This window comes from Dermacentor variabilis, unplaced genomic scaffold, assembly GCF_050947875.1.
Source record: "Dermacentor variabilis isolate Ectoservices unplaced genomic scaffold, ASM5094787v1 scaffold_12, whole genome shotgun sequence".
Lineage (NCBI taxonomy): Eukaryota > Metazoa > Arthropoda > Arachnida > Ixodida > Ixodidae > Dermacentor > Dermacentor variabilis.
In genome coordinates this window covers 12,438,107-12,465,753 of record NW_027460280.1, presented here as the reverse complement: position 1 = coordinate 12,465,753, position 27,647 = coordinate 12,438,107, and the positions used below count along the sequence as shown (strand labels likewise).

Genomic DNA, 27,647 nt, shown 5'->3' with positions numbered 1-27,647 from the left:
TTTTACACATGCTATTGCAAATTAGGTGCCACCACACAAAGTGCAAATGACGTATGGAACAGGCACTGGCTGACTAGTAGATATACCGTATAAACCCGCATATAATAAGAGGATTTTTTCCTATTATTCGCCGCCCAAATTTTCTCCTCGTGCTATATGCGGATCCAAACAAAAATTTCAGTGAAAAATTTGGGCTAGAAGTTTTGGTTTCTTTATTGCTGCGTGGCTATGGCTTGACTTTGTTATTGCCGCGTGGCTACGGCTTGGCTTCCTTATTACTGCATGGCTACGGCTTGGTTTTGTTATTGCTGCGTGACTACAGCATCGTTTCTTTATTGTTGAATGCACACGTTGGCAGCATATGTGCAAACCACGCTTCGCGAAGTGCACCTTTTTTTATTCCGCATTGAAAGAACAAGATGTCCGGACCACGAAAACAGTACTTGGCTGCTTTCAAGAGAGGTTATTTTAGCCGCACAGGACATCGGCAACAGTGTGGCCGGGAGGCAGTTTGGAGTCAACAGGCGTCAACAGAAGGAAGCCCTTTTTGCGTGCAGCGGAATGCGAAAGAGCTTTCGCTGCCCGAAGGGTGGGACATTCCCGGAAATCAAACTTGCCCTGATGGAGTTCGTACGCCAACAGCGAGCCGCGCATCTAGCTGTGAACATGGAGCTTATGCAGGCAAAAGCTATGGAGCTTGCAAGAGAAAAGGGGCTACCGAGCTCCGCCTTCAAAGTGAGCAAGCACTGGATTTATCGCTACATGTGCCGTGCTGGTTTTTCCTTACGCCGCTGAACTTCGATTTTGCAAAAGCTGCCCGAATCGTTCGAGGAGCTGCTTGTGGCTTTCCAGTGCCACATTATTTCGCTGCGCAAGTCCAAGAACTTCCAGCTAAGGCAAATTGGCAATGCTGACCAAATGCCGGTTTATCTGGACATGCCATCACCCCTCACCGTGCACGAAAAGGGCTCCAAACAAGTTTATGTCCGGTCCACTGGCAACGAGAAAACGCGAGTTACCGTCATGTCGTGTGTGGCAGACAGACGCAAGCTCTCGCCCTATGTCGTCTTCAAGTGCAAGACAGTGCCTTAAGGTGAAGAGCTGCCAAAAAATGTGGTCGTGAGATGCCATGAGAAAGGCTGGGTGAACGAGAATCTTATGCTCGACTGGATAAAGTCTGTCTGGTGTAGGCGGCCCGGCGCACTGTTGTCGTTCCCATCTATCCTCGTGCTTGGACGCATTTCGTTGTTATTTGGCCGACTCAGTGAAGAGGCTGTTGCGTGAATCCGACACTGAACTCGTTATTCCGGGCGGAATGACGTCTCAGCTGCAGCCTTTAGATGTTTGTGTGAACAAGCCGTTCAACTATGCGGTCAAGCGGTGTTACGCAGATTGGATACGCTCAGGTGAGCCTGCAGTGACGCCGACCAGGTGGCTGAAGCGGGCTTTGCCAGCTGCGCTATGCAAGTAGATTGTGGACGCATGGGCCAGCATACCAGAGGACCTTGTCACGCATTCAAGAAGTGTAGCATCTCGAACGTGCTCTATGGCACAGAGGATGAACACCTCTGGGAAGATATGTCCGACAACGAATTATCTGAAGAGAGCGCAGCTGAGGAAGACAGTGGTTGAAGTGTGGAGTGCAATTTAAATAAATGTTTTCCTCGAGTTTTCCTAACTCGTATTATACGAGATAAAACTTTCTTCCCATTTCGCATCCCAAAAATTTGACCTCGTACTATATGTGGGTTTGTATTATATGCGGGTTATTATGGTACATAAAGAGAAAAAGGCAATGTACAAGGGCAGGAATTGGCATGGATAGAGTGACACACGTACTGTTCGTCTTACTACTACTTTTCTGGTGTACAGATTATTTGCATTTCGAAAAGAAAGATTATTTTTCTATATGGCAGCAGTCATCTTCAACCTTTTCTGAGCATTTACTACATATACAGTTAAACATGGATATAATAAAATTGACAAATGCTCGAAAATTTTCGTTGCAATGACACTTTCGTTATATGCAGTTTAAACATGAAAATCCGAAAAAGAATGCACAAATTGAACAAAAGGGTAACGAGAGGTACTCACCCAAGACGCATTTATTTAGCGCCAAAAAACTTATTTTGCTGTACAGTGAAACCTCGTTAAACCATAGTTGGCCGGAGCTTGGAAAAAGTATGTACTAAACGGTAGTACTGTTTAACCGAATAGCATGAGATCGTCCACTTACCTGTCGAAAACAGAACTCGGAGACAGTGCGAAGAAAGGGGAAAGAAAACATGCAGTATTTATTCACTTTGCGCGACAAAAGTGTTATTTTCGTTTGATGCCGCGGCGGCTTAGCACGACGACGACAGTGGCCTCAAACTTACTGAAGCTGCGTGCCAGCCCCCTCTTCTTGGCAAACACTCGCGTGGTAGATTCCTCGTTGGTGTTACGTATTCTCCATGCACGTGCGCAGTAGGGCTGCAGGAGTCCCAGGGGCGCCTTTTTTATTGCCGGGTGCCGGAGTTTGGAATACTTTTCATTTGGAATAGAGTTACGTTATCGTGCCCCTGTTCTCGTCGCGACGATTACATTCATGATGCTGACGTAACGCGCAGCTTATGCCACTGTCAGGCCTGAATCGCCCGTGCTGTCGCTTTCCGTGTCGTCCTCATCACTGTCGCTAGTCGACACTTCGGCAACAACACAGGCAACGGTGGCGAAAAGTCGAACCTCGTAGCCGACATGTCTTCGCGGTTGCAGCAGCGCAGCCGAGCAACTTCTTCGCATTCCAAATGCCACACACTGTAGTCAACAGCAGATCCCTGTTGCGTGCCAGTGCTGTCTTCTTCGTGTCACGTTCGATAGTAGGGGCGATGTCTAATTTTTTTTCTATGCTGAGCACCCGGCGCCTGTTTTATCCGAGCTTCGGAACAATGCGCGTCCTCGCTTGCACGACGTCGAAATGATGTTGATGTTGATGTGGCTTCACGCGCAAACGCACTGTGCTTGGAGGCCGTTCTGATCTCTGAGGCTTGTTGTTCTGCCGGGCTGCCCGATGGAGACGGCGCACCGCCGTGTTTGCACGACGAAAAGTTGAAACGCTACATTTTAACCGATACATACGCAATGAGCTGGTATGGTTTATGCGGATACAAAATGCATTATGTTCAATGGCCGCTGAGTCGGGGATTTGACTTTACTACTTTTAATACGAAACTACTGTTTAAGCGGTTACGGTTTAACGAGGTTTTACTGTATTGCTTGTTTGTGAGTGACGGCAACACTAAATGTTCGTAAGACATCAAGGTACACAATACTATACCAGCATCGTCTATCGAGCCCGCGACGCGGTGCAAACCACAATGGCATCCAGTACTTCCTTCGTGGAAGGCAAAGCATGTGAGGAATCGACCTCCGAAGATTCGTTGTTGTCACTGTGATATCGGATACTTTCCACCAGCACCTCATCCGAGATCGCTTCTGTATGACGGCGCAGTAGTTCGCATACAAAAAAATCGCAAAGCTGCACGTCGTTCGGGGCTGCTCCATTTGTGCGCAGTGAAACCCAAGCTTCGGCGAGATCCGGCGTTTCTGAAAGCTCTTCTTCACTGTCAGTTTCCGCAGCCTGAACCTCTTTTGTGATCCGGGCCTTACTGAAGCAGTTCATAATAAAGTCTGCACTTGTTTCTCGCCAGGATGCTTCAAGCATCTCAACTGCTTGAAAAATGTCCAGCTTTGTTTCCCGCTGAAGATGAATGTTCGGGAGCAGCCTTTGGATTAGTCTATGCCAGTAGGAAGACTTCATGCTGTTAATAATTCCTCTGTCAAGGGGCTGAATGAGCGAGGTATGGTTCGTGGGTAAAAACTGGAGTTCAATGTTAGACAGGTTGAGGCATTTAACATTGTGCGCAGTACAGTTGTCTGCGAATAGACAAATTCTGCAGCCCTGTTTCTTAATATCTTTGTTGAACTCTCTCAACCAGTAACTAAGTATGCCCCATGTCATACATGCTTTCGCATCTGCCATGTATTTCACAGTCATTCTGCATGTCCTTTTGAAGCATCTGGGTCGGGCGCTTTGGCCGATAACCAGTGGGACCTGCGTCTTGCTTCCGTCACTAGTGATGACGTCAAAAACAAAGTGACAAACAGTGACCACGACTCCACGAGACACGAAAAGCAGTCCTTTTCTTCTTAGTAGTGTCACCTAGTGTCAGGCTAACAAAGGGAAGTGCAGAGACTTCTGTAGCTTCCAAAGAGTGGTGCGGCCGCCGCGCCGCCGGCAACCCGCAAACGGCAGCAATGTTACTTAGAGCGAGCGGCGAGATGTTTGAAGGGAGGAGGAAATAAGGACACGGTCGCGGTAACGCTTCGCTGGGCTGCCTGATGGGTTGAAGAATCAAGCTTCGTTCCCTTCTTAAGATCACTACAGTCGACACCCGTTAATACGAAGTTCACGGGAACTGCAAAAAACTTTGAATTAAACGAACTTCCAATTAAGCACAAAACACAAAAAACAGCACTTTATTTGTGGCGAAATCGAGTATTTTCTCTAAGAAAAATAGTCGGTCATCTTGCTTTGCTTCTTCTTGCCGAATCGCGCTGCTGAAAGCAAGTTCTGCAGGCTGTAGATGTGGCGGAACGCTTCTTCCGCGTTACCTGCAGCGGCAAAGAATCGCTCCGCAAGAGCAAGGCCCGCAGCTACATCGGCAGCCTTAGGTTGCGGCTCGCCTTCAACGTCATCGTCGCTTTCCTGGGTCGCTTCCTGGGGCCGAGTAATCTCTACAATTTCGTTATCCGTCAGCGCACCGCACGTTTCGACCGCCTTGTCTACGGCGACGTAATCTTCAAAATTGACGTCCCCGAGAGCATCACCAAAATCAGTTCCGTCAAGCTCGCTTGTTGACGCTTCCTCCGCTGAAATTTCAGAGGCATCCTCCGAAGAAGCTGCCACAAAACCACAAGCCCTGAAGCAGTTTGCGATTGTTTCTTGCTTCACACGATCCCATGCTCGCGCCAACATGTGGATGGCACTAAGCAGGCTGACCTCGTACTTTGTGGAGCTATCCATACACAAAATCATGCGCTCGAGGAGGTGCCGCCTGTACAGGACTTTTAACATTCTTGATGATGCCTTGGTCCATTGGCTGCAAAACAGCCGTTGTGTTTGCAGGCAAAAATGCGAGGCATATTGCACTCAAGGCTGGCACATTCAAGTGAGCACTGCAGTGATCGACAAGGAACAACACCTTGCTGTTCGAAACAGCAAACTTGCGGTCCAATTTGCTTATCCAGCTCTTGAAGATTTCGGCCGTCATCCACGCTTTTTTGTTCGCCTCATAGTCCACAGGCAGCGTCTTCACGCCTTTAAAACATCTCGGCTTCGCGGCTTTCCCGATCACAAGTAACCGACACCGTTCCATGCCAGTCATGTTTGCCGCGATCAGCACCGACACTCTCTCCTTGCTGCGTTTGCCCCCAGCACAGTCGTCGTCCTTGAATGTCAGGGTCTTCTCTGGTAGAAGCCGATAGAAGAGTGCAGTCTCATCTGCATTGAAGATGTCTTCCGGTCTGTATTCGGCGAGATATTCACGCAGCTTTCCGTCCTTCCACGTGGCGCATGTTTCCTGGTTAACGGACGCCTTTTCACCACACCCGCTCTTGAAAACCAGGTCATGGCGATCTTTGAAGCGCGTCAACCATCCATCTGACGAAACGAAGTCATCGATCCCCAACATTGTTGCAAGCGTTCGGGCTTTCATCACAACGATGTCTCCGCTGAGAGAAAGTTGGTTGCTCCTGGCCTCCCTAATCCAAACCAGCAGAGCCTTCTCCAACTCTGGGTAAGCGCCGGTGTGCATTCACTTCCGAGAAGTCTTGAACTTGTCGTTCTCAAATGCATCCATTATTGTGTGCTTGTTCTGGATGTAGTTAGAGAGCGTGTTCGGCTTGATCCCGTACTTCCGCGCTATGTCTTGTTTGGCGGCACCTCCCTTCTCAACTTCCTTCAAAACCTCGACTTTCGTTGCCAGGTCGAGCGTGCGATCAGAGCCACGGTTTGCCATGGCTATAAACTGTGCGACTAGGTTCAGTCAATTCCGAATCACTTGTGGAACAACCTAGCCTATGAGCTTCCCGCACAAAGGTGCTCGACCAACACACGCCTCGACATACGCTGCGCATGCTGCAAGACTAATCTCGCACAATCTCGCCACTGCCAGTATGCAGCGCTGCGTGCACCTATGGCACCCGCGTGGCCTCCGCGATCAGCTCCGGCCACGCGCGGCAGCCGCGCGTGGCCTCTGGCAGGAGCCGCTTCGCCTCCCGCCGGAGTTGATCGCGGAGGCCACGGCAGCCGTAGCAATGAATAATCGCGCCGCTCCAAGAAGGATGGCATTGCGGGCGCCTGCGATGGCGATGACACCAACGCGGAGCATGGAACTGTTGCAAAACTTGAAAAATTGCACATTCTACCAAAGAATGACTGTCACCTTGAGGATCCCGGCTGAAAATTAACTTGCAATTAAACAATATTACTGGATGAGGACTTCGAATTATCGAGTGATTTCTTCTATAGGATTATATGCAAAACTGACGGGACCAGCACTTCACTTCTAATTAACCGAAAATTCCAATTAAGCGGCTTCGAATTATCGGGAGTCGACTGTATCATCAAGAATCGCTTTGCCGGCCGGCTTAATAGATGCAGGGGGTGCCTCAATGCGCGTGTAGCACATCTTCCTCTTCACAATCACACTCTCTCTCGGCTGGCTCCAGGAACACAGGGGTTGCGTCAATGTGCATACAGACACGCGTGGACAAGCATCGTCCCTCCCTACTTTTTTCACCAACAGCGCTGTGCAGAAGCCTCGCCTCGCTGTTGCTGGGGCTAGGACGTGCGCGCCAAGCATGATGACGCTGCTGCGCGCTCCGTCATCGACAAGGCAATCACAGGAGATGTGTACGGCCGCTGCTCGCGCTAAAATAACAAAATTTAGGGCCAAATCCACTAGGTGTTCGGCGAACGGAATTTGTTATTTTTAGGGTGTGTCCTACCGCCAGTTTGTTACATAGAGGTCACAAACACATGTGCTTCTATGAAGTGACGGCAGGGAATAAAAAAACTTCAGAATATCAAGGAATTCGTTGTATGGAGGTTCATTATGGGCAGGTTTAACTGTAGTGGAGCTTACTCTATCACTAAAGCTCTTGTCCCATTTTTGGCATATATGTGGCCACTGTTGGCTTGTGCAAACTGTAGTTCCGCATGTGCCATTAAGCGAATGCACATATGGCAACAACCATTTATATTGTGAATTAGGGCATCAGCAGCATCAAACAGATACACATCGTTTTATTAGTAAAAGCAGCAACAGCAAATTGTGAACTGCCACACAATAAAGCCTAACTTCATAAAGACATAAAATATTGAATACACGTTGTATTGCTACTAAATGGGCAGTGGTTCAGCTCTTGACCACACATTCATGTTTTTGTTTAGTGAAGATAAAACACTGTCTGAGACTGAGAAGCTACAAACATGGGTGATTGAACACATGGTATAGCTTCTCAAAAAATAGGCAAATGGTTAAAGACTGATTACAAACTACATCATTGAAATAAACATGTATAGTAGAAACAAATTTGTAGCAAGTAGTGAATTAAGAGAACAAAATCTGATCCCAACATGAAAGGTATGACGTGGCACAATATCCTACTCAAGGAGGAGCACTCAACAGCAAGGACGCCATAAATAAGATAATGAACACGAGTGGCATATTTAGACACCTTGACTAAAAAACATGAATATGTGAGAATGACAAATATTCTGAGGCTTTTACGTACCAAAACCACAATACCATTATGGCGTAGGGGGACTCCGGAATAATTTTTGCCACCTGGGGTCCCCGCGTGGGCCCTAGCGAGGTGATAATAAGTTTACTCGCATTTATTGTGGACCAAATAAAGTTGTTCCAATCACTCACTCACCACCTGGGGTTCTTTAACATGTACTCAAATCAAGGTACGCATTCTTGTATTTCACTCCCATCGATACGCGACTGCCATGGCTGGGATTTCATCCTGCGCCCTTGGGCTTAGCAGCAAAACACCAAGGCCACTGCACCACCATGGCACGTTATCACAAAAAATTGTCAACTGAACCATTTACAAAGCTTAAATGTCATTACAGATACACAGTTTGACATAGAGCTCACTGCTGACAAAATGCAAGTGATACGAGATACCATGCAGCGTACATTCAAAGTAATGAAACCATTAATTTTCTTGGGGTAAAAAACATTGGGTTCACAAACATTTGCACGTAATGCTATATGCTTTGGCAAAAGTATTAAAATTATCCTAATACTTAGGGAATTACCTGACAGCTAAGCACTGAAGTGCGCATCATGCACAAATATGTTGCTGCAACTATGCAGTTTAAACTAAAATAATTTATCTCGGGCAACAATTCCTAAGGCACGCATGGTAGTATGCATACATGTTGATAAAACACATAAATAGATCACATTTTCTACATGAAATCATTAGGACAGGGGCAGAGATGAAACCTTTTGTTCAAGGAGCACCACGACATCGTCGGCAGAGCTGTCAAAGGGGAAATGCTGTCTGTCGACCGTGAGGCTGCAGTGGCGTAGGTGGAGACAAACGTTGGACAGGTGCTAGAAAAATTCATTGCCAAGGATTTGTTCAATGCGGATGAGCTGGCCCGGTTCTGCCAGATGGTGCCGCAAAAAACTTTGGCCCTCAAAGGTGAACGCTGCCAGGGTGGTAAGCAGAGCAAGGTCCGTGTAACCGTGTTGCTTTGTGCCAACATGGATGGGTTGGAAAAGGTGCCAGCCCTTGTGGTCGGCAAAAGTGCGTCACCATGATGCTTCAAAAGCAAACGAAAGCTTCAAGTGAGATATGTGTCCAACCGTAAAGCTTTGATGACGGCAGAAATTTTCACACAATGGCTGCGGGAGTGGGACAAGCGGCTGGGCAAGCTGAGCTGGATGATATGTCTCGTACTGGACAACTGCGCGGCCCGCCACACTGCTGCTGTGCTCGAAAAGATTGAGCTATGCTTCTTGCCGCCAAACTGCACTGCAGGTGTGCAACCCCTCGACCAAGGAGTTGTGGTGAACTTTTAGTCAGGCTACTGCAAGCGTGTGATCGACCGGATTCTGCTCAATATGAGCATAAAACGGGAGTCCACGATCGACTTGTACATGGTGATCGAGATGCTACAGGCTGCTTGGATGGCTGTACCAGCAAGCACGATCGCCAATTGCTTCCGGCATGCCTCATTTGGCGTCAGCATCGGCACTGATGTGCGTGCAGAAGGTGTTGCTGTTGGGCACAATGCCGGCATCACGAAGAGCGTCCCACAACACCAGGGCTTGGTCGCCCGCGGCAGCCACACTGGCGCAAGCACTAATACCTTCGCTGTAACTGCCGCCGCTGACGCCAAATGAGGCATGCCGGAAGCAATTCGCAATCTACAAGTGTTCAAAGCAGAACACTACAAGTGTTCAAAGGAGACAAATTTTCCTGCTCCGAAACTGCTCCAAAATGCTGGTGTAGCTGCTCCTAAACTGCTCCAGAACGACATTTTTCCTTCTCCAAAAATCGCTGCAAATCCTAAACTGGCTGGACCACCACTGTTCGTGTCGATATGCATCACGGCTCTGTCCGCAGCGATTGCACCTAACAGTAGTTTCGTTTTGACTTGGTGCACGTGTTGGCCACGTGTGTTTAAGAACTGCGTAGTCACCATCTGTGGTGGCTACGCCACTGTCGGTGATCCCGACTGTGGTTTCATCCCAGTGGTTGCGGTAAACAGTAGTTTTGTTTTGACTGGAATCGCATTAGCCGTGTGCTTCAGAACTGCATAATCAGCATTTGTGATTGTGGTATCGATAGAGACCATGGTTTTATCCGCAGCGATTACGGCAAGCAATAGTTTCGTTTTGACTCGATGCAATGCGTAGATGATATTGCAGCCCATGCGTTGGCATCAAATCTAGCGGCTACATCGCACTCGACTGTTGCTGTCCAGCTCACTGGCGAAAAAATAATTGGGATGCATGCATGGCAATGCAAAGCATGTTTCGGATGAAGACCACCCCAGCACTGCGATGGCTAACCAGTTACAACATGACGAGTATTGCAGCTTCCGAACTGCTTTTGTGGAAAGTAGCAACAGCATTTGCTGATTGTTTTGGTAAATTTAATCGTGTTGTTGAAATAAGAATTTTTTTATTGTTCTCATGGTACCCACGATAATTCAAAATTTGGTAAATTTTGACATTTTTTTGCACTTCCGTGAAATGAAAATAATACGGTTGTACTGTATGCCAATAATGATGTTAAGAGGGGACATGGGTTGTTTAGATAACTGTTATTTCTTAATCAAATCTGATAAAACTGCGTATGCTTATTCAGTGTTTCGTATTGATTTTGAGTATCTAATTATATTTCACATATACATAGTAGTTGCCGAGATAATTAATAATTACATTCCATTGTTTGTTGAAACAATAGACTGTAATTTACCTGCTAAAGGGAAAGTTGCAAACAAAATGTTGTTGGATACTAGAGTGCGTAAGGATAACAACGCTGGAAACAGATTTGAAATTGAACAATTATTTGTCATTTTTCAGCCCATTGAAGTTCTGCATTCACAGTATCAATTATAAAAGCAAATGTAAATGTAAATAAAAAAATTTGGAACTGAAAATAAAAAAAAATCTCTTCGCGTTCTGGGAGTGTGCTCTGGGAGTGTGCCAGCAACAACGGTAATCAAACCAGCTCCATTCACAACGCGTCCATAATCGCGGCCATTGCCAGAGTAGGAGAAGGCTCGAGCTCGCTTCCCGATGCCGCCCCGGATGCGGGAGCCGCCGGGGACCTTCTCCGTAGGCGCCGCCGCCGCTGGGAGGTGGCTATCAGAAGTTCAGAGCTCGCAGACCAGCTCTGGGCCGTCCGGCAAGCCGAAGATGCCGCTCGAATCCAAGGACTTCGAGCCGTCACCTGAGGCCACCTCAGCAAGAACTGCTGGACTATTCTTTAATAAAGTTTCTTCTTCTTCGCGTTGCATTCTCAATACATTTAGCTTTGTGCTGCAAAAGAAATAAGAGCTCTAGCTGTCCTAGATCTCCAAAGATATTGATACAGCAAACAAGGAAAGTGACAAAAAAAAAAAAAACATGTTTTGCGAAAATTAGAAAAAAGAAAAACTTTGCTCAGTGCAATGCCGAGGCATTGCTGTTTACATATTTGCATTCAGAATCGACTCGTAAGCCTCGTAGTAATCTGTTTGCAGCACTTCAAGCTTAATGCATTTAGCTTCATATATATAAAAAAACATTACAGGTGTAATAATGTTGCCACAAACAGGCAAGCGAAAAGTTTCTGATGAGATGAACAGACAGCTTGATTTATTCAGGAATATAATGAAGTATTTACATGTTACCAGTTAACAGGCTATGATGCCCCTAGTACATGCCCCAGCATGTACAGGGTCCTAAATATTTGGCTGTGCAGGTTGAAAAATAGATTTTATGCTCACCACTGCACTATTCTTGCTAAAATTTTGCAAAACAGTCGCATTTCGGCATCAACTTCATTTAGTATAACACTTGGCACAGTTAATTGCCTGGCTTCTAAGAAAAATGTGGAAATTTCCTCCGCTAATGGGGATGCGAGCTGCTGCTGTGACGGCGCAAGCATAAACTTGTCGCCACCTGTCGTCATCTGCAGAAAGCAGCGTTTCAGGGAGGGCAGTCATCAGTTCCAGGAGCAGGCAACATGCGGCAGCCCTCCCTCAAGTGCTGCTTTCTGCAGATGACGGCAGGTGACGATACAAGTCTGTGCCAGGGCTGGCTTTTCAGACTCCATTGTTCACATAGACGAAAACAGTTTCTCATTTTTGACCTAAAAAACAGGCTACTAATTGTGCCAAGTGTTATAATAAATGGAGTCTGCGCCAAAATGTGATCGTTCTGCAAAATTTTAGGAAGAACAGTGCAGCGGTGAGTGCTAAATCTTTTTTTTTCCGAACAAGCCCAACCAAATATTCAGGACCCTTTAGCCCTAGTGTGAAACGTGTTATCGAAAAAAGTGTAGTTTGCTGATTACCGGTGCTCCGCATTTCATGCACAGTAAGAGAGTTCACGAGAAACAGGGTGCACATTTGGCCTCTGCTCACGTGTGGCAAACTCCGCGTGGATGCGGCATGGCCGCAGATTGCACACGAGATGACTATCTCTCTCTATGGGGAGACCGTAGTCACGTTCACCTTTGCCTGCTGCCACACCGCCACTTGTGTTTTACGCAAAACGGCAAAGAATCGCAGCTTACGATAACGAAGTGCGTCTGCCACACGTCCAAGCCAGCCGCATCAATGTGAATGAGTAAATCTGATTTTCGCTTGGTAGCTGGCATTGAAGCAATATCTTGCCGTTTTGCTTGAGCCTTCTTCACTTTCTTCAAATCATCGGGTTGCATTAGTAGTGCTGGAATGCCGCATGAACACTGGCCGCTACCAAAAGTGCTTTCATCTGCTAAGCCTATTCCGCAGTCACGGGGGGAGACTCCAGCGGGGCTCAGCACGGGTAGCAAACTATTGCCGGCATCTTCCAAAGGTACGGCGCACTTTCGAAAGTTTAAAACTGTGGAGATGGGTTTGCACAAGGCTCACCCTACGAGTGACGGTCAGGAAAGGGCATGAGATAGGGCGCGGCGCTGAGAAGACTCCAGAGTCAGATTGCCAACAAACGCAGCTTTATTCACCGAAGGTACAGCACAGTGCGACAGTCACGGTGCTTACGGGCAAAGGCTCATTGCAAGACAGATTGAGTACGCGCCCCTGCTTTGCTAGGGCTAACTGGTAAGCGGTCCATAAGGTGTGAGAACGAGCAGTTGTGGGAGCAAAGGTCCTATGTACCGAACTCGTTGCGGGCCTGTGAGCATCTGCCGCTGCGATGAAGTGCTGAGCGGAAGAGAGCTCAGGTGGAGAGGGCGCCAGGGGGCTGCCACTCGGGAGGCCAATCAGCGCGCATCCTGGTGACACTTGCTCGCACAGTGATTTGAGCCGGGGAGAGTGAAGCACGCTTTGCGTGGGAAATGAGCTCCGGCGCACTAGCCATGTTTGCTATGTTGCCATTACAGCGGTTGTTCCCAGAAATCCAGACAAGCACAATGCGCGAGCTGGGGGACGAGGCGTGAGAAGGCACCTCGATCCCTACAAAACTACCAATTTCTTCTTCTGTTCACTGAATTTATGGCTTGTAACAAACTGAATTTGACATCTTTTCATGCTGAGTTTTGCACGCCCGAGCTTGACGACGGTGAAAATCCACCAATGGCGTGGCATTATTACGGTCACGTGCCTCAGTCGACGAATGGAATGGCGCATGGAGAATACTTTATCGCGAGATTTTTCTTCATAGCCATTCAGCACCCAGAGTAGCGGTGGCACGAAAACTAAACGAGAAGAGTTTTTCTTTCAGACAAGACCAAGATGGCTGTAATCGGAAACATAGAACATCAACTGCACGTGACAGAAAAAGGCCCTTTTCTGCGCATTTGTCCATAAAAATACAGCTCGCCAACGCGATATAAAATGCCATTATGACCAAGATATTGGTCCAAGATGCGTGAAAATTTCTGAGATAATGCATCAGATACTGTAGCATCCAAAAATAATGTTTTCAAAAAAGGGAATTTTCTGCAATTTTTCGGTCTCTAAGACCTGTGTCTCCCCTTAATAGGATATATCTTAACCAAGTGCTCATGGGCTAGGTAGGAGGGCAGTGTTCATTGCTTTTGTAACAGCTTCAGCTAGTGTACGCTTTACGAAAGGATGGAACTTCGGGGAGAAACGGGCTTTAAAGGGACACTAAAGGTTACCAGAAAGTCAAGTTAAAGTGATAAAGCAATGCTCTAGAACATCTAAGGCGTCAATATTATCGCGAACAGAGCTTTAGTAACCGAGAAATTGGTGTAAATGCATGACACGATTTGAGACCCCCCAGCGACATTCCAGTACTAGCCCGATGACGAAAGTACTCCTCATCATAATTTATGTCGCTAGTACTCAAGAACTCGTATTAAAAATATCATTTCATTAGACATAAGACGGAAGAAAATGCTACTTGCCTACTTCTATTCGATTCTAAGAAAAAATAACATTTTCACGTTACCCTTGAGTAGTACGGGTGATCGAAAGGTTTCGTTTTCGCTCGACTCTGCGCACTCGACTTTGCGTCGCGCGCGCTTTGGAGTTTCAGTTGCTTCTTTATCGCGTCGTGCTACGGTGGTCCTGCTGGCTCGCGAAACTTGCATTTGGAACAAGCAGCGAGAATGCCACGTCCATGTGATGTCGTGGGATGCGCGAACGGTCCGCGAAACTTGGCCAAGGGCAGTTTCATCGGCGAATCCAACGTTACTTATCACTGTGTGCCAACGAGTGAACCTCTCCGTTCGAAATGGTAAAGTGCCGTACCTCTGCCACAGCGCGCTGGCAAAGAGCCGAAAAATCACATAGTATGCTCGCTGCACTTTCGTCCAGAGGATTACGAGTTCAACGACGAATTATTGAAGTCGCGTGGAGTGCCTTTCAAAGCAGGCCGCCGGCGTAGTAGTACGCAACAACGCCGGCAGCGCGAGCCCCCAGCAGCAGGTCACGTTCATCAGTGCTTAAATCGCTGAACTCGAGCCCAGCATCGTGAGCCAATCTGTCGTTGTCAGGGTCGTCCATTGCAACGGGCGTCGAAGTTGGCGTCATAAAATAAAGAACAAGCTTATCGTCGCGTGCTATCCCTTCCGCTAGCCACCATAGTTCCGCTTTCGCGCTGCTGTCGGCTCTATCTTGGCTCTGTTTCTGGCCGCGCGTTTTCGTTTTGCGCAGGAAAGCGGTAGCGCCGTCTGCGGGAGCCGTTTTACTCACCGACGGCGCAACGTCACTATGAGACCATGACGTCAATACTCCTCGATCGAAGGGCGGGTGGTTTGAACTGCGCTAGAGCTACGTGGACGCTTCAGAACGCATTTTCTCTTAAAATAAGTCTCTTCTTCGCACAAAACAAGCGTTTCGAGGTTTCTTGGATGGTATTTCAACAGTACACGTTGACTTAATATTAACCTTTAGTGTCCCTTTAAGGCAAATTTTACAAAACTTGTTGTGGGGGGCAAAAGTTGGGAATGACCCTACCTATGCGGAGCGACTTGTTCACAGAAATTGTAACATCCGATTACAGGAAATTTCTGTTAATTCGATTCCAGTTCGATCTATTTTTCGGTTATTTAGATCCTGGCGGGGCCCATATATTTTACCTGCTAAATGCATTTTTTTTGCATCAGTTGAGCAATTTTTTGCATCTAGTGAGAGTGAATAGACGAATTTGTTCATTTGTGTGAAATACATGCCGCGTGTTTCCACTCTTTTTAAGTTTGCCCTGAAGATATGTAACAGGAGAACATTTGTTCACTGTCACTAACTAAACTGTGGTGAAGAGTGTGTATCGTTGACGAGAAACATCGGCTCATTGCAGGAGCTTACCCGAGAGCTGGAAAATCATCGTGTGAGCATCGACAGTCAAAACAAAAGTTTCTATGAGATGAAAAAACGGAAAGACACGCTTCAAGGCGAGAGAAAGTGAGTATGTTTTTCAGAATAATTGTGACTATTGTGTGCTGCATTGGTGGGGCTTTAAGAAATAAAATCTAGCTCGAAACTGGGAAATATAACAGATCTGTATTAGCTCAAAGCTGTAAACACTGAAAAAAAAAAATGTTGACATGTGTGGTGCTTTCAGATAAGCCTTATCATAAGTGCTGCATTTACTCGATTGTAACGCGCCCTCGATTGTAACGTGCACCCGTTTCCTGTGATCCAAAAAAAAAAAAGGAAAAAAAGAAAATCGCAATTGCAATGCGCACCCGCTTTCCATGACAAAAACTAAATTAAACAATAAAATGAAAAAATCAATAAAAAAGTACAGTACAGTGCACCTCGTGCTTTCATATAGAAATACTATTTTCTCTCATTTGGAAAAAAACTGATTTATTCCCAATACACTAAAGTTCCATTTGTGATAAAAACACAAATGGAAGCACGGCGTACCTTGCCGCCAAGATTTTCACTGTGCCAGTACGAGTCGTGTGGGGCAATAGATATCACTCGTCGTCACTATCAGACAACTTCTTAATGCTTTCAACAGACCAAAGCATTTCATCCTCGGTGCTGTTCATGGCATTCGAAATCCCGCACTTTTTAAAGGCATGGCAGATGGGATCGTGCACCATGCATCTTTCACCCATCCAGCAAAAGTCCTGCAGCGAGGCATGCTTAATTTTATTGGCGGACATTTCAGCAGTAATAGAGGCAACGATGGCAAAAAGTGGAACCTCGAAAAGCAGTGGCAGTCACTCGTTAGTTCCTTCTTAAACGAAGTTCGAACAGGCCGCGATTGGAATCTGAATCTGGCAACATTTAACGCTAGAAGGTTATCTAGTGAGGCGAGTCTAGAAGTGCTATTGGAAGAATTAGAGGACAGTAAATGGGATATAATAGGGCTCAGTAAAATTAGGAGGACAAAAAAAGCATATACAGTGCTAAAAAGTGGGCACGTCTTGTGCTACCGTGGCTTAGCGGAGAGAGATGAACTAGGAGTTGGATTCCTGATTAATAAGGATATAGCTGGTAACATACAGGAATTCTATAGCATTAACGAGAGGGTGGCAGGTCTTGTTGTGAAACTTAATAAGAGGTACAAATTGAAGGTGGTACAAGTCTATGCCCCTACATGCAGTCATGATGACCAGGAAGTCGAAAGCTTCTATGCAAACATGGAATCGGTGATGGGTAAAGTCAAAACAAAATACACTATACTGATGGGCAACTTCAATGCGAGGGTAGGCAAGAAGCAGGCTGGAGACAAGTCAGTGGGGAAAATGGCATAGGCTCTAGGAATAGCAGGGGAGAATTATTAGTAGAATTTGCAGAACAGCATAATACGCGGATAATGAATACTTTCTTCCGCAAACGGGATAGCCGAAAGTGAACTAGAGGAGCCCCAATGGCGAGACTAGAAATGAAATAGACTTCATACTCTGCGCTAACCCTGGCATCATACAAGATGTGGACGTGCTCGGCAAGTTGCGCTGCAGTGACCATGGGATGGTAAGAACTCGAATTAGCCAAGACATGAGGAGCGAACGGAAGAAACTGGTACATAAGAAGCCGATCAATGAGTTAGCAGTAAAAGGGAGAATAGAGAAATTCCGGATCAAGCTACAGAACAGGTATTCGGCTTTAACTCAGGAAGAGGACCTTAGTGTTGAAGCAATCAACGACAATATTATGGGCGTCATTAAGGAATGTGCAATAGATGTTGATGGGAACTCCGTTAAGACAGGATACCAGTAGGCTATCGCAGGAGACAAAAGACATGATCAAGAAACGCCAATGTATGAAAGCCTCTAAACCTACAGCTAGAATAGAACTGGCAGAACTTTCCAAGTTAATCAACAAGCGTAAGACAGCTGACATAAGGAAGTATAATATGGATAGAATTGAACATGCTCTCAGGAACGGAGGAAGCCTAAAAACAGTGAAGCAAAAACTAGGAATAGGCAAGAATCAGATGTATGCGGTAAGAGACAAAGCCGGCAATATCATTACTAATATGGATGAGATAGTTCAAATGGCTGAGCAGTTATATATAAGTTTATACGGTACCAGTGGCACCCACGACAATAATGGAAGAGAGAATAGTCTAGGGGAATTTGAAATCCCACAGGTAACGCCGGAAGAAGTAAAGAAAGCTTTGGGAGCTATGCAAAGGGGGAAGGCAGCTGGGGAGGATCAGGTAATAGCAGATTTGTTGAAGGATGGGGGGCAGATTGTTCTAGAGAAACTGGTCACTCTGTATACGCAATGCCTCATTAGCTCGAGCATACCGGAATCTTGGAAGAACGCTAACGTAATCCTAATTCATAAGAAAGGGGACATCAAAGACTTGAAAAATTATAGACCAATCAGCTTACTCTCCATTGCCTACAAAGTATTTACTGAAGTAATTGCAAATAGAATCAGGAACACCTTAGACTTCTGTCAACCAAAGGACCAGGCAGGATTTCGTAAAGGCTACTCAACAATAGACTATATTCAATCGGGTGATGGAGAAATGTGCGGAATATAACCAACCTTTATATTTACCTTTGATTGATTACACGAAAAGCGTTTGATTCGGCCGAAACCTCAGCAGTCATCTAGGCATTACGGAATCAGGGTGTAGACGAGCCGTATGTAAAAATACTGAAAGATATCTATAGTGGCTCCACAGTCACCGTAGTCATCCATAAAGAAAGCAACAAAATCCCAATAAAGAAGGCCATTAGGCAGGGAGATACGATCCCTCCTATGCTATTCACAGGGTGTTTACAGAAGGCATTCAGAGGCCTGGATTGGGAGGAATTGGGCATAAGAGTTAATGGAGAATACCTTCGTAACTTGCGATTCGCTGATAATATTGCCTTGCTTAGTAACTCGGGCGACCATTTGCAATGCATGCTCACTGACCTGGAGAGGCAAAGCATAAGGGTGGGTCTAAAAATTAATCTGCAGAAAACTAAAGTAATGTTTAACAGTCTCGGAAAGAGAACAGCAGTTTACCATAGGTAGTGAGGAAATGGCAGTGGTAAGGGAATACATCTACTTAGGGCAGGTAGTGACCGCGGATCCGGATCATGAGGCTGAAATAATCAGAAGAATAAGAATGTGCTGGGGTTCGTTTGGCAGGAATTCTCAGATCATGAATAGCAGGTTGCCATTATCCATCAAGAGAAAAATGTATAACCAGCTGTGTCTTACCAGTACTCACGTACGGGGCAGAAACCTGGAGGCTTACGAAAAGGGTTCTACTTAAATTGAGGATGACGCAACGAGCTATGGAAAGAAGAATGATGGTTGTAACATTAAGGGTAAGAAAAGAGCAGATTGGGTGGTGGAACGAACACGAGTTAATGACATCTTAGTTGAAATCAAGAAAAAAGGAATGGGGGGGGAGTGGGCAGGACATGTAATGAGGAGGGAAGATATCCGATGGTCATTAATGGTTATGGACTGGATTCCGAGGGAAGGGAAGCATAGCAGGGGACGGCAGAAAGTTAGGTGGGCAGATGAGATTAAGAAGTTTGCAAGTACGACATGGCCAGAATTAGTACATTACCTTGGTAGTTGGAGAAGTATGGGAGAGGCCTTTGCCCTGCAGTGCGCATTACCAGGCTGATGATGATGATGATAAAACGAAGCGAAAAACCAAAAACAAGCAGGGGCAACTTTTCACGAACTGTACCAGATCCCCAGGATGCTTACTGCTTCAGGAGATGAGATTGGCTAGTGCAGCGAAAATTGCGCCAAGTGAAAGCAGCCAAGTGGAAAGAGGCAAGCTCCACCAATGAAGAAGGCCAAGGTGCAACCTGAAAGCACTCAACAAGCTGGTCTGACTCATGAGCACAGATAGTTTTTCCTCCTCACATCTGACATTGATTTGGCATGTCTTTTTTTCTTTTTTGAATGGTGATTCCAGTTTTTGAAAAAGCAAACTGTCTGTTTCAATCACAAGCACCTACCTCATGGTCATCTTTTAAACTTTTTGTTGCGTCTATTCAAAGAGCGTTTAACTCGGTATGTTAAGCCCACCGTGATTGTGACTGCGTCTTCACCACTGGAAGTTCTCTATCAGGACATCAAGAGCCAGGAGGGTGACATTGACCTCATTATTGGGAGCCCAACATCATCTGTTGTAGAAAAACTGAGTATGTTTGAAACGCAACAGTTTTTTTCTGCAGTCTGTGATCATTTTTTTGTAGCCTGTGACTACGTCAGGCATAAAGGTCCACTTGAATATGCAGCTTGAAAAAATACAGAAGTGGCTAGGCTGGATTCTCTAAGACCAGTGCATCATTTCCAACTCCTTTTTTTTTTTTTTTTTGAGAAATTTCCATATCTGCTCGAAGAGAGAACTGTATCAAGGGATAACGCTGTAGATACATTGGAAGTTCAGTTGTAGAACTGTAAGCACACGTTTTTCCAGAGGACATTTAAAGGAAGAAAGGTGCATTGTGCAGTGGTCTGCAGTTGGAAAAATCAAGAGTGCAGATGGAAAGGTCACATTTGATCGAGTAGTAAAGCTGATGCTTGATTTGCTCGTTATACCGCATAGCAACACACAATGTGAGCGCATTTTCAGCACAGTGAAGAAGACTCGAACTGAGTTCAGGTCTTCAATGTGCAACTGAACTCTGCAGAACAAACTACTGGTGAAGGATAACCAGTGTGGGCCTTGCTATGAGTAAGGGTACTTGTTTTTGAAGAAAGTAAATTTGGTCGCTGTGTTTCATTTGTAAATAAAAGTCATTTTACTTTACTTTGCGTGGTATGCAGCATTGAAGGGTTCCAAACCACCTCTCGGGCTTGGTGAAAATATAGTCTGCGGATTGCATACAGTGCTGTGAACATCTCAGCCAAGTTTTGCACTCATGGGTGGCACGTGGATCTCGCAAGCGGAGTGCAAAATCACCTTTCTCTCAAACGCTCGTTTTAACAGAATCTTGCTCCTCTCTCTTTTCTGGACGCTTTATTTCGTAGTATAGCAGATTCCAGTATAAGGCTGCTATTGGCCAATAGCTGACATCAATGAAGAAAGGTATTTGGATCAGTGCGCTTCTTTCTACTGCTACAGTGTGTATTTATTGAAGCAGTTTAATAAACAGGCGAAGTAAGCGAAAATCTGGTTTCGAATTTCGATAATTGCACACTTTCGAAAGAATACTGCTCACATGCAGCCTCAGCTGCCCGCTTTGGAATTAAACTTTGTGCAACCTGTTAATCGGTGTTGTAGCCGTTGGGTATCAGTAATTTCGACTTGTTTTAAATGCTCAACTAGTCTACAACCACGTGAAACTTAAACTCATACCACAAGCATGCTTACCAGTGCGCGGTCACTGCTGGCTACTCCTGGTTAGACAACTTGGCAGGCTTCGCTTCGTATTGATAGCTCTTCAAAATGCGTAAGTTGGATGTGCCTGCTATCTATTGGTCAAGATATCTGGTTCAGGGCAAAGCCAGTGAGCACCAAGTACAGTCGGAACTCACTTATAACCACATTTCAGGTCCAAGAAAATTCCATTATCGCCAGGTTGCATGAAAAGAAAATCAAAATGGGGGGTGGTGTAGCTGTTCCAAAAAAACTATAGTGGCGGGGAGGCCAGTTCTTCTTCCCACCACCTTCCTCCATCCGGCTTCTGATAGTGTTGACTCTAACTGTTTAACTCTGCTTCTTGTGCACTCTGATTGCGTGTTGTTAACAAGCTGCAGCTGTCAGTGTTCAAGAATGGCAGTTCTATAACAACTGCAAATAGGAGTCATGTGGAGCACAAGTGACATACGAGCTCCACCGAGGCATCGCTTTGGTGTCCCCAAAGGCGCCTTTTAAAAAATGCAGGAAGGTTGCCATGGCAGCAACGCAGCTTGAGAAATCCAAAGCAAACATTGGGACGTGACCACAAGCATCTCGCCACGTTCTTCCCACTGGCTTGCACGAGAAAACCGCATGTCCGTCAGCCTTGCTTGCTTTACGTGAAGCTTGCCGACATCCTTCTCCAAGGCATCAAGGTTCTCCACGTAGTGAAGCGGAAGGTCCCTCACGAAAACAAGCCCGTGAGGGACTGAATCATCTACAGGACCTCCCGAGGGGACAATGTTGAGGCAGCCTGCCCTACCGCGTCAGCGCTGCTGTTGTGGCTGGTACTGTCGCTACCTGTTGCAAGAACATTCGCAACGATCGCCTCTTCGGTTAGCAGTACTTCGTTTCCAAGTCTAGAGCAGTGCACATTCTTTTCATCGGCAATGTCATGCCTTGCCGATGATCAGCGGGCGGATCAGCCATCTTCCATTTCACGGCCACTCACAACGGACAAAGAGAAGCACGAGCAATTTAATCCATTAGCAGAATTTTGCAGAATGAGGGCCATAGAATGAGGAACCATCTGTGAGGGCCTGGCCCTGTGAGCAATCTTGGTAGGGTGCCCTAATCTGGGAGGAGCGCCTGCAGTGTTGTCAGCGCAGTTGGCACGGTCTATTCGTGTTTTGGAGGGTGGTGCAGTGCAGAGTTATGGGGGCAGCCCATTTGTGTTTGGAGGGGTGGAAGGGCAACGGGAAAGACTTGCGCGAGGCTGGCGTGCATCTCTCATGGAGAGAAGTGCACACCGGCAGTTGGGGTGGTGGGCGATCGTGCAGCAGCTCGCATTTCACTTTTTCTTTTTTCTTTTCAAGGATTTTGCATTCCATTACCTTTCAGCACGGACACCCAGCAGCCAGTCTTCATCGTTATAACCAATAATGCCGCATAGGGACATTGTAGTAAGTGGCTTTTTCCCCCATAGGAAACATACAAAAGTTGATGGTGCAGCAGCTTTTCATTGTTATAATGGATATGTTGTTAAATCTGGTATTGTTATAAGTGGCTTCGACTGGAGCACATGAGCGCAAGCGGACACTCATGCCCTGCACAAAGCCAATGCTGCCCGTGTGCACTGCAATTGCAAGTCGCTGCGGTCTGCGACGTAGCGCAGATGCCGTGGCCACCCCAGGATGCCACGGCGAGTCCACTGGCTGAGCACACTACGGCTCGCTGAGGACAACCGTGCTGCATGTTGTAGGTGGCCAAATCGTAAGTAGTGGCGTCTGCGAGAACATCCAAAAGAAGATTTGAACTATGTACCACCGTGATGTTCAGTAGGCAGGGCGTTGTCAGCTTGTTCCGCTCCATAGTAGCCTTCGCTGTGCAAGGCATTGAAGACACAGCAGAAGCACCGTGAATGGGATGTCTCATTGCCAATAATTCTGCTTTCGCTGAACACATTCAACTACTTTTTGCAGTGAAGTATTTCTTAAGTAGCCCATTTAAAGTTCAAATGCATCTCCCTACTTTGATAAAATGGGGTTCAGAACCTCTTAAAGTGTAATTATTTAACTAAATAGGCTTAATATGAAAAAACTTTAAATATTCTCTTTGGGGCATAAGTCATATTTGAAAAGGTGTTGGAACATTCTCGGAAACATCCAATAAAATTGTTTCCAGGCTCTGGAGCCTGAGAAGTATAAGAAAATTTGCCACTGCTTGTTATGCTTGCAGCGCTCTCAGTTGTTTCCAAAAAGGCTGCGTGCTCGCAAAAAACCAGACTTTTGGTTTGTGTGTATGTTCGACATTGGCCTGTTGCTGATCGTTCAAGATCATGGCAGATTTCAATCTTCACAATGCAGCTGCTGTGCACTAGATGCCGATTGCATTTTTTTTCTTCTGCAATGTGCGTACAGGCTTTGCTCTTTGAAAACACGATTGATAGTTGAATGCCCCCTCCTTCGCCTCTCCCTCCCTTTTTTACGCATTGAATGATGACACTGTGTGGTGTGCTGTAATTACAATTCCTAAATGGTACATAGGCTGTGAAATTTCTGTATTTGTTTCCAGATTAACCTGTTTACTGCTATGTTTTGCTGCAGTGAACTCTGGAGACATGAGAATGCCTTGCAGCAGAACCTGGCAACGCTGAAAGAGGAGCTGTCCAAAAAGGACCAGGGCCTGCGTTCCATGACTGGCAAGGTGCATCTGCTCATGCCAAATCTTTTTGCATGCTGTGGCCCATATAAAGTGCCCTTTGAGGCACCTCTACCTATAAGCACAGTTACTTCAATATAATCCAGTATATGTACAATGACACTCCTTTGGGGATGCTTTGGTAGCCAAGATTTGATTTGGCCATCGTCAATCACTGTTGTTGCTGTTGCTGCTGTCAAGTTTTTCCTTGTTTTTGAAGGCACAACTTTGACCAATAAAAAGCTTCTTTTCGAAGGGCCCTGCAAAACCATCTTTCCTGGCAAGTGTTGTGTTGCAATGCATTCCTTGTGTAATCCACCGGATATTCATTGTAAGGCGCTAGCAGCGCCCCGAATGGCAGCACTGAGAGCAATGGCATGTGGTGCAAACAGTGGGGTGAAGGCGCACACGGTGTTTCCAGTGGTCTTTCACTGCATTTTCCGAAACCTGATGAGCTGGAAAACGCATTTTCATTCGTCTGCTCTTCGGAAAGGTCGCTGATTGTACGAGGCAGGTCATATTTATTGCATCAGGTAGTATAAAGGGTGTCCCAGCTAATGCTAGCCAAGCTGTTAACGAAAAAAAGAAAGAAAAAAAAAAGGACTAGAAAGACACAGTGGAAGGCACAATTACCAGACCTATGGTGTTCAGTTGGCCGATGTCAGACGACTGAACAACACTGTAAATATTATCATTTTGTCTTGCGGTGTGTTTCTCAAATCTTTTTTTCCGTTGAACATCTTGGCTAACGTTAGCTGGGACACACGGTATAAAGCACTAAATTAGTGCGAATTGCGATGCAGATGCACCCCGCCAACAAAACTCTAGGACCTGGAAGGGCCTTAAGGTGTCCAAAACTTCGGGTGTACTTGTACATCAAATTTATGGGCCTGTGAAGTTGCCTAGTATTCCGAATAATCGAGCTGGTCTGAATGGCTAGTGTCCGATTAATTAGTTGGTGCAAGTTGTGAATCAGCCAGTTGCTGGGCAGAGGCTTCAGTTTTATAAGGAAAAGGAGACAATGCTTGAGCGTTACCTGGGGCTCATCAAGGCTGGCCTGGCTCAGAAGAGCATTGATGACAATGAGCCTGGCCAGTTGCTTCCGACTGATTCTGACTGAAAACATGGGTAAGCTGACAGCTGTCGATAAAAAATTGAGATGTGAAAGGCAACCTATGAGCAGCATCACTCAAATTAAAATATATGAATTACAGCAAGCTGTGTGAAGAGGTTTGTCGTGTTCATTTAAATTAAATGGATACTGAAATTTACGTTTACCTTTTTGTTGTATTTTGAGGCACAGTAACATTATTTTACAACAAGGAAATATTTTTTAGAGTAACGTTTGTCAATTTTAAGTGTTCAAACTAGCCTAGGGCGTGTCTAGCAGTTGGCATTTATTTGCACCAAAGTGCTCTGAAATCTGTGTTTGGGTGCTTCAAACTACTCCAAAATTAACTTTTTGCTGCTCCAGAAATTGCTTCAAATCTCAATTCGTCAGTGGCACCACTGTTCTCGCCGAGCTTTGAGATTTGTCCAAATTAACTGTGTTGTGAAATATGTTTGAATTAGAGAGTTTCATTGCATTAAATAATGCATACGCCTGTCAGGACTAGAGGACAAGTATGAATTATCTAATTTTCTGCATTAACAAGGCTTTACTGTATGTCCAGTAGGACGTGCCCACATGGTGCTTCATTTGAACACTGGCAACGAAATTAGGAAGATCGCGTCATGTTATCCTTTATACCACATGAGCGGCGCACTCCCCGTAGATCACGCCACCGTATGTTTTTGCGCCCATTAAATCAGTTTTCAAACTTGGTGGTACAAGGTGAAATGTGTTGACAAGCATTTGTTTTTGGAAATATAGGTACAAACTAAAATGAGTAGAGCTCATATTTGGAGGGGAAAAGAATTAGGATAAAGTTGAAATAAACTTAAGTATAAAATTTTTTAACGGTTATGTAATTGCAGTTGAACCCACTTATAACAATATGCCAAATGCCAAGAAAAATCCCATTGTTATAAGTGATAATTGTTATAACCGGGTTGCACGAAAAAAAAGTAAAGATCTTGTGGGATGTCATGTCTGCCGAAGGACGAATCCCAACATAAAAACGTAATGATTCTTCATTCGACTAACGATGGCAGCGGACGGGCATACCAATGCTACGTTTGTCCCAGTAGCGGAAGGTAGAAAAGCGGTCTTTCTCAGCCAGGCAGCCTGTTTTTATAGCCACCGTCGGTGACGCGTACCTCGGGTGACGTGACGGTGGCGCTATGTTTTATCGACCATGCAGTCCAGCGTGCAGCTGTGTTATGCTGGGCCAGATGATAAGAAGACGGAGGGTGCGCAGAAATATGCGCGGAGTGTGTCGCCAAAATCTTAATTAGACAAGAAATGGGACAGTCGAACCCGCTTATAGTATTCCAGGTTTTAACAATACTAAGAAGGTGTTGCACTGTGAACTTTTCTGTATGTCCTGTGCTAAAACAAACCATTTACTACAATGCTCCCATGCCACGATTATGGGTTATAACAATTAAAATTGCCTACTGTGTGTGCACTGAAAGAAAAAAAAAAAGAAAAGAATGGGAGCCGCCGCATTTGCCTGCACCTTTTACCGCACCTGCCTTTGTACAACGCATTCTGCACGGAATGTCCTATCGCCATCACCAACCTTGCGGCACCCCTCTCCTGTTTCTGATGCATGAAGAGACTGTGCCAATGTCGGAAGAGTTCAAGGGAGAGCAGTGCATGGTGAAGGTCCGCCGTGTGGGGTGAGTGGCACGAAGGGTAGGTGGCAAATGTCTGGGGCACAGAGGCGAATGCAGCGACTCCCAATTTTTTTAATGTGTAAGCATTTCTATGTCTACCCAACGAGAAATTTGTCTGTCTGTTACGTAAGATGAATGCAATAGCTCATATCTTCGTAGACAATGGCTCATACCCTGTGAGCAAGCAAAAAATGCAATGGCTCATACCCACGTAAGGCAAAGGCTACAAGCGCTCAGCAAAGTGAACAGCGCATACATTCATTGAAATCTCCCATACAACACACAGAACAGCGTACATTTCCATAAAGAACAAGCTCAAAACAAACACCTGAACCATCTGAAGCATTGCATAGCCCCCCATAGCAATTGTAGTGGTGGTTTTGCAATAGCTTTGTTGAACATCCAGTTTGATAAGGACTGATAAGAGTTGGTAAGGGTTGGATCATGTGCAATAAGGTTCATAATGACTGATGAAGGTTGATAAGGTATGCTGGTTGAATCAAGTTTCATAACATTTATAAAGACACTGGGCTGCATGAAGATGAGCAAGTGGCACAATGCTAACTCATACTTAGACTGCTCCCAGGGAAGTTCATGCGTAAATTAAAAAATTTTTTCAAGTATATTGTGTTTCTTTTTTTGCCGCAGACACCCACTATGCAGGTTTGATTAAGTTAAATTCATTAAATTCTGGGGTTCTATTGGCGGCAAGGAGTTACGGATTCGCCATCTATTGGAAGCGGCTCGCTGGCGTAGTATGAGGGATCACGTGGCGCGCTCCTCATAGGTTTTGCTGTCAGCGCTCGCTGAAAACACCACCCGCGAGCTCTTCCGGACATTTCTGTAAGTACTTTCGAAACGAGAGAAGCTTTTTACTGTCTAAATAATAATCTTGGGCAAACTGAAAGAGCACAATCGTTTACAGACGCTATCTCGATCTTTACCGAATACGTACAGTGAACGCCACTGCGCGCGGTCGCCGCGATGGAGTCTCCTGAACCGGCTTCTTGCGTGAAAGGTAGGTAAACGCTGAGAGCAAACTACGTGAAATATGTTCTTATAGTGTTTGTATAACTAAATGGAGCGTAATAGAATGAAGCCTCAATGCAGCGATCGCACAGATTCGCAGCGACCGACTGCGCGTCTGCATGCTTGTCCGTGCACTGTTTCGCTTTCGCCACGTGCCCGTTTTCGCACTGTGCC

At 45.8% G+C, this 27,647-nt stretch overlaps 1 protein-coding gene across 4 annotated transcripts in view; it reads left to right on the top strand.

The window, feature by feature from the left end:
* The window catches only part of SMC3 (structural maintenance of chromosomes 3), a 463,962-nt gene that overhangs the window by 174,542 nt on the left and 261,773 nt on the right, over positions 1-27,647 (top strand). For all 4 annotated transcript variants that reach the window (XM_075676310.1, XM_075676309.1, XM_075676311.1 and 1 more), the window contains exons 13-14: positions 15,552-15,655; positions 23,570-23,669. In XM_075676310.1, coding sequence (XP_075532425.1) covers positions 15,552-15,655; positions 23,570-23,669 — 204 coding nt within the window. The remainder of the gene's footprint in view (positions 1-15,551; positions 15,656-23,569; positions 23,670-27,647) is intronic.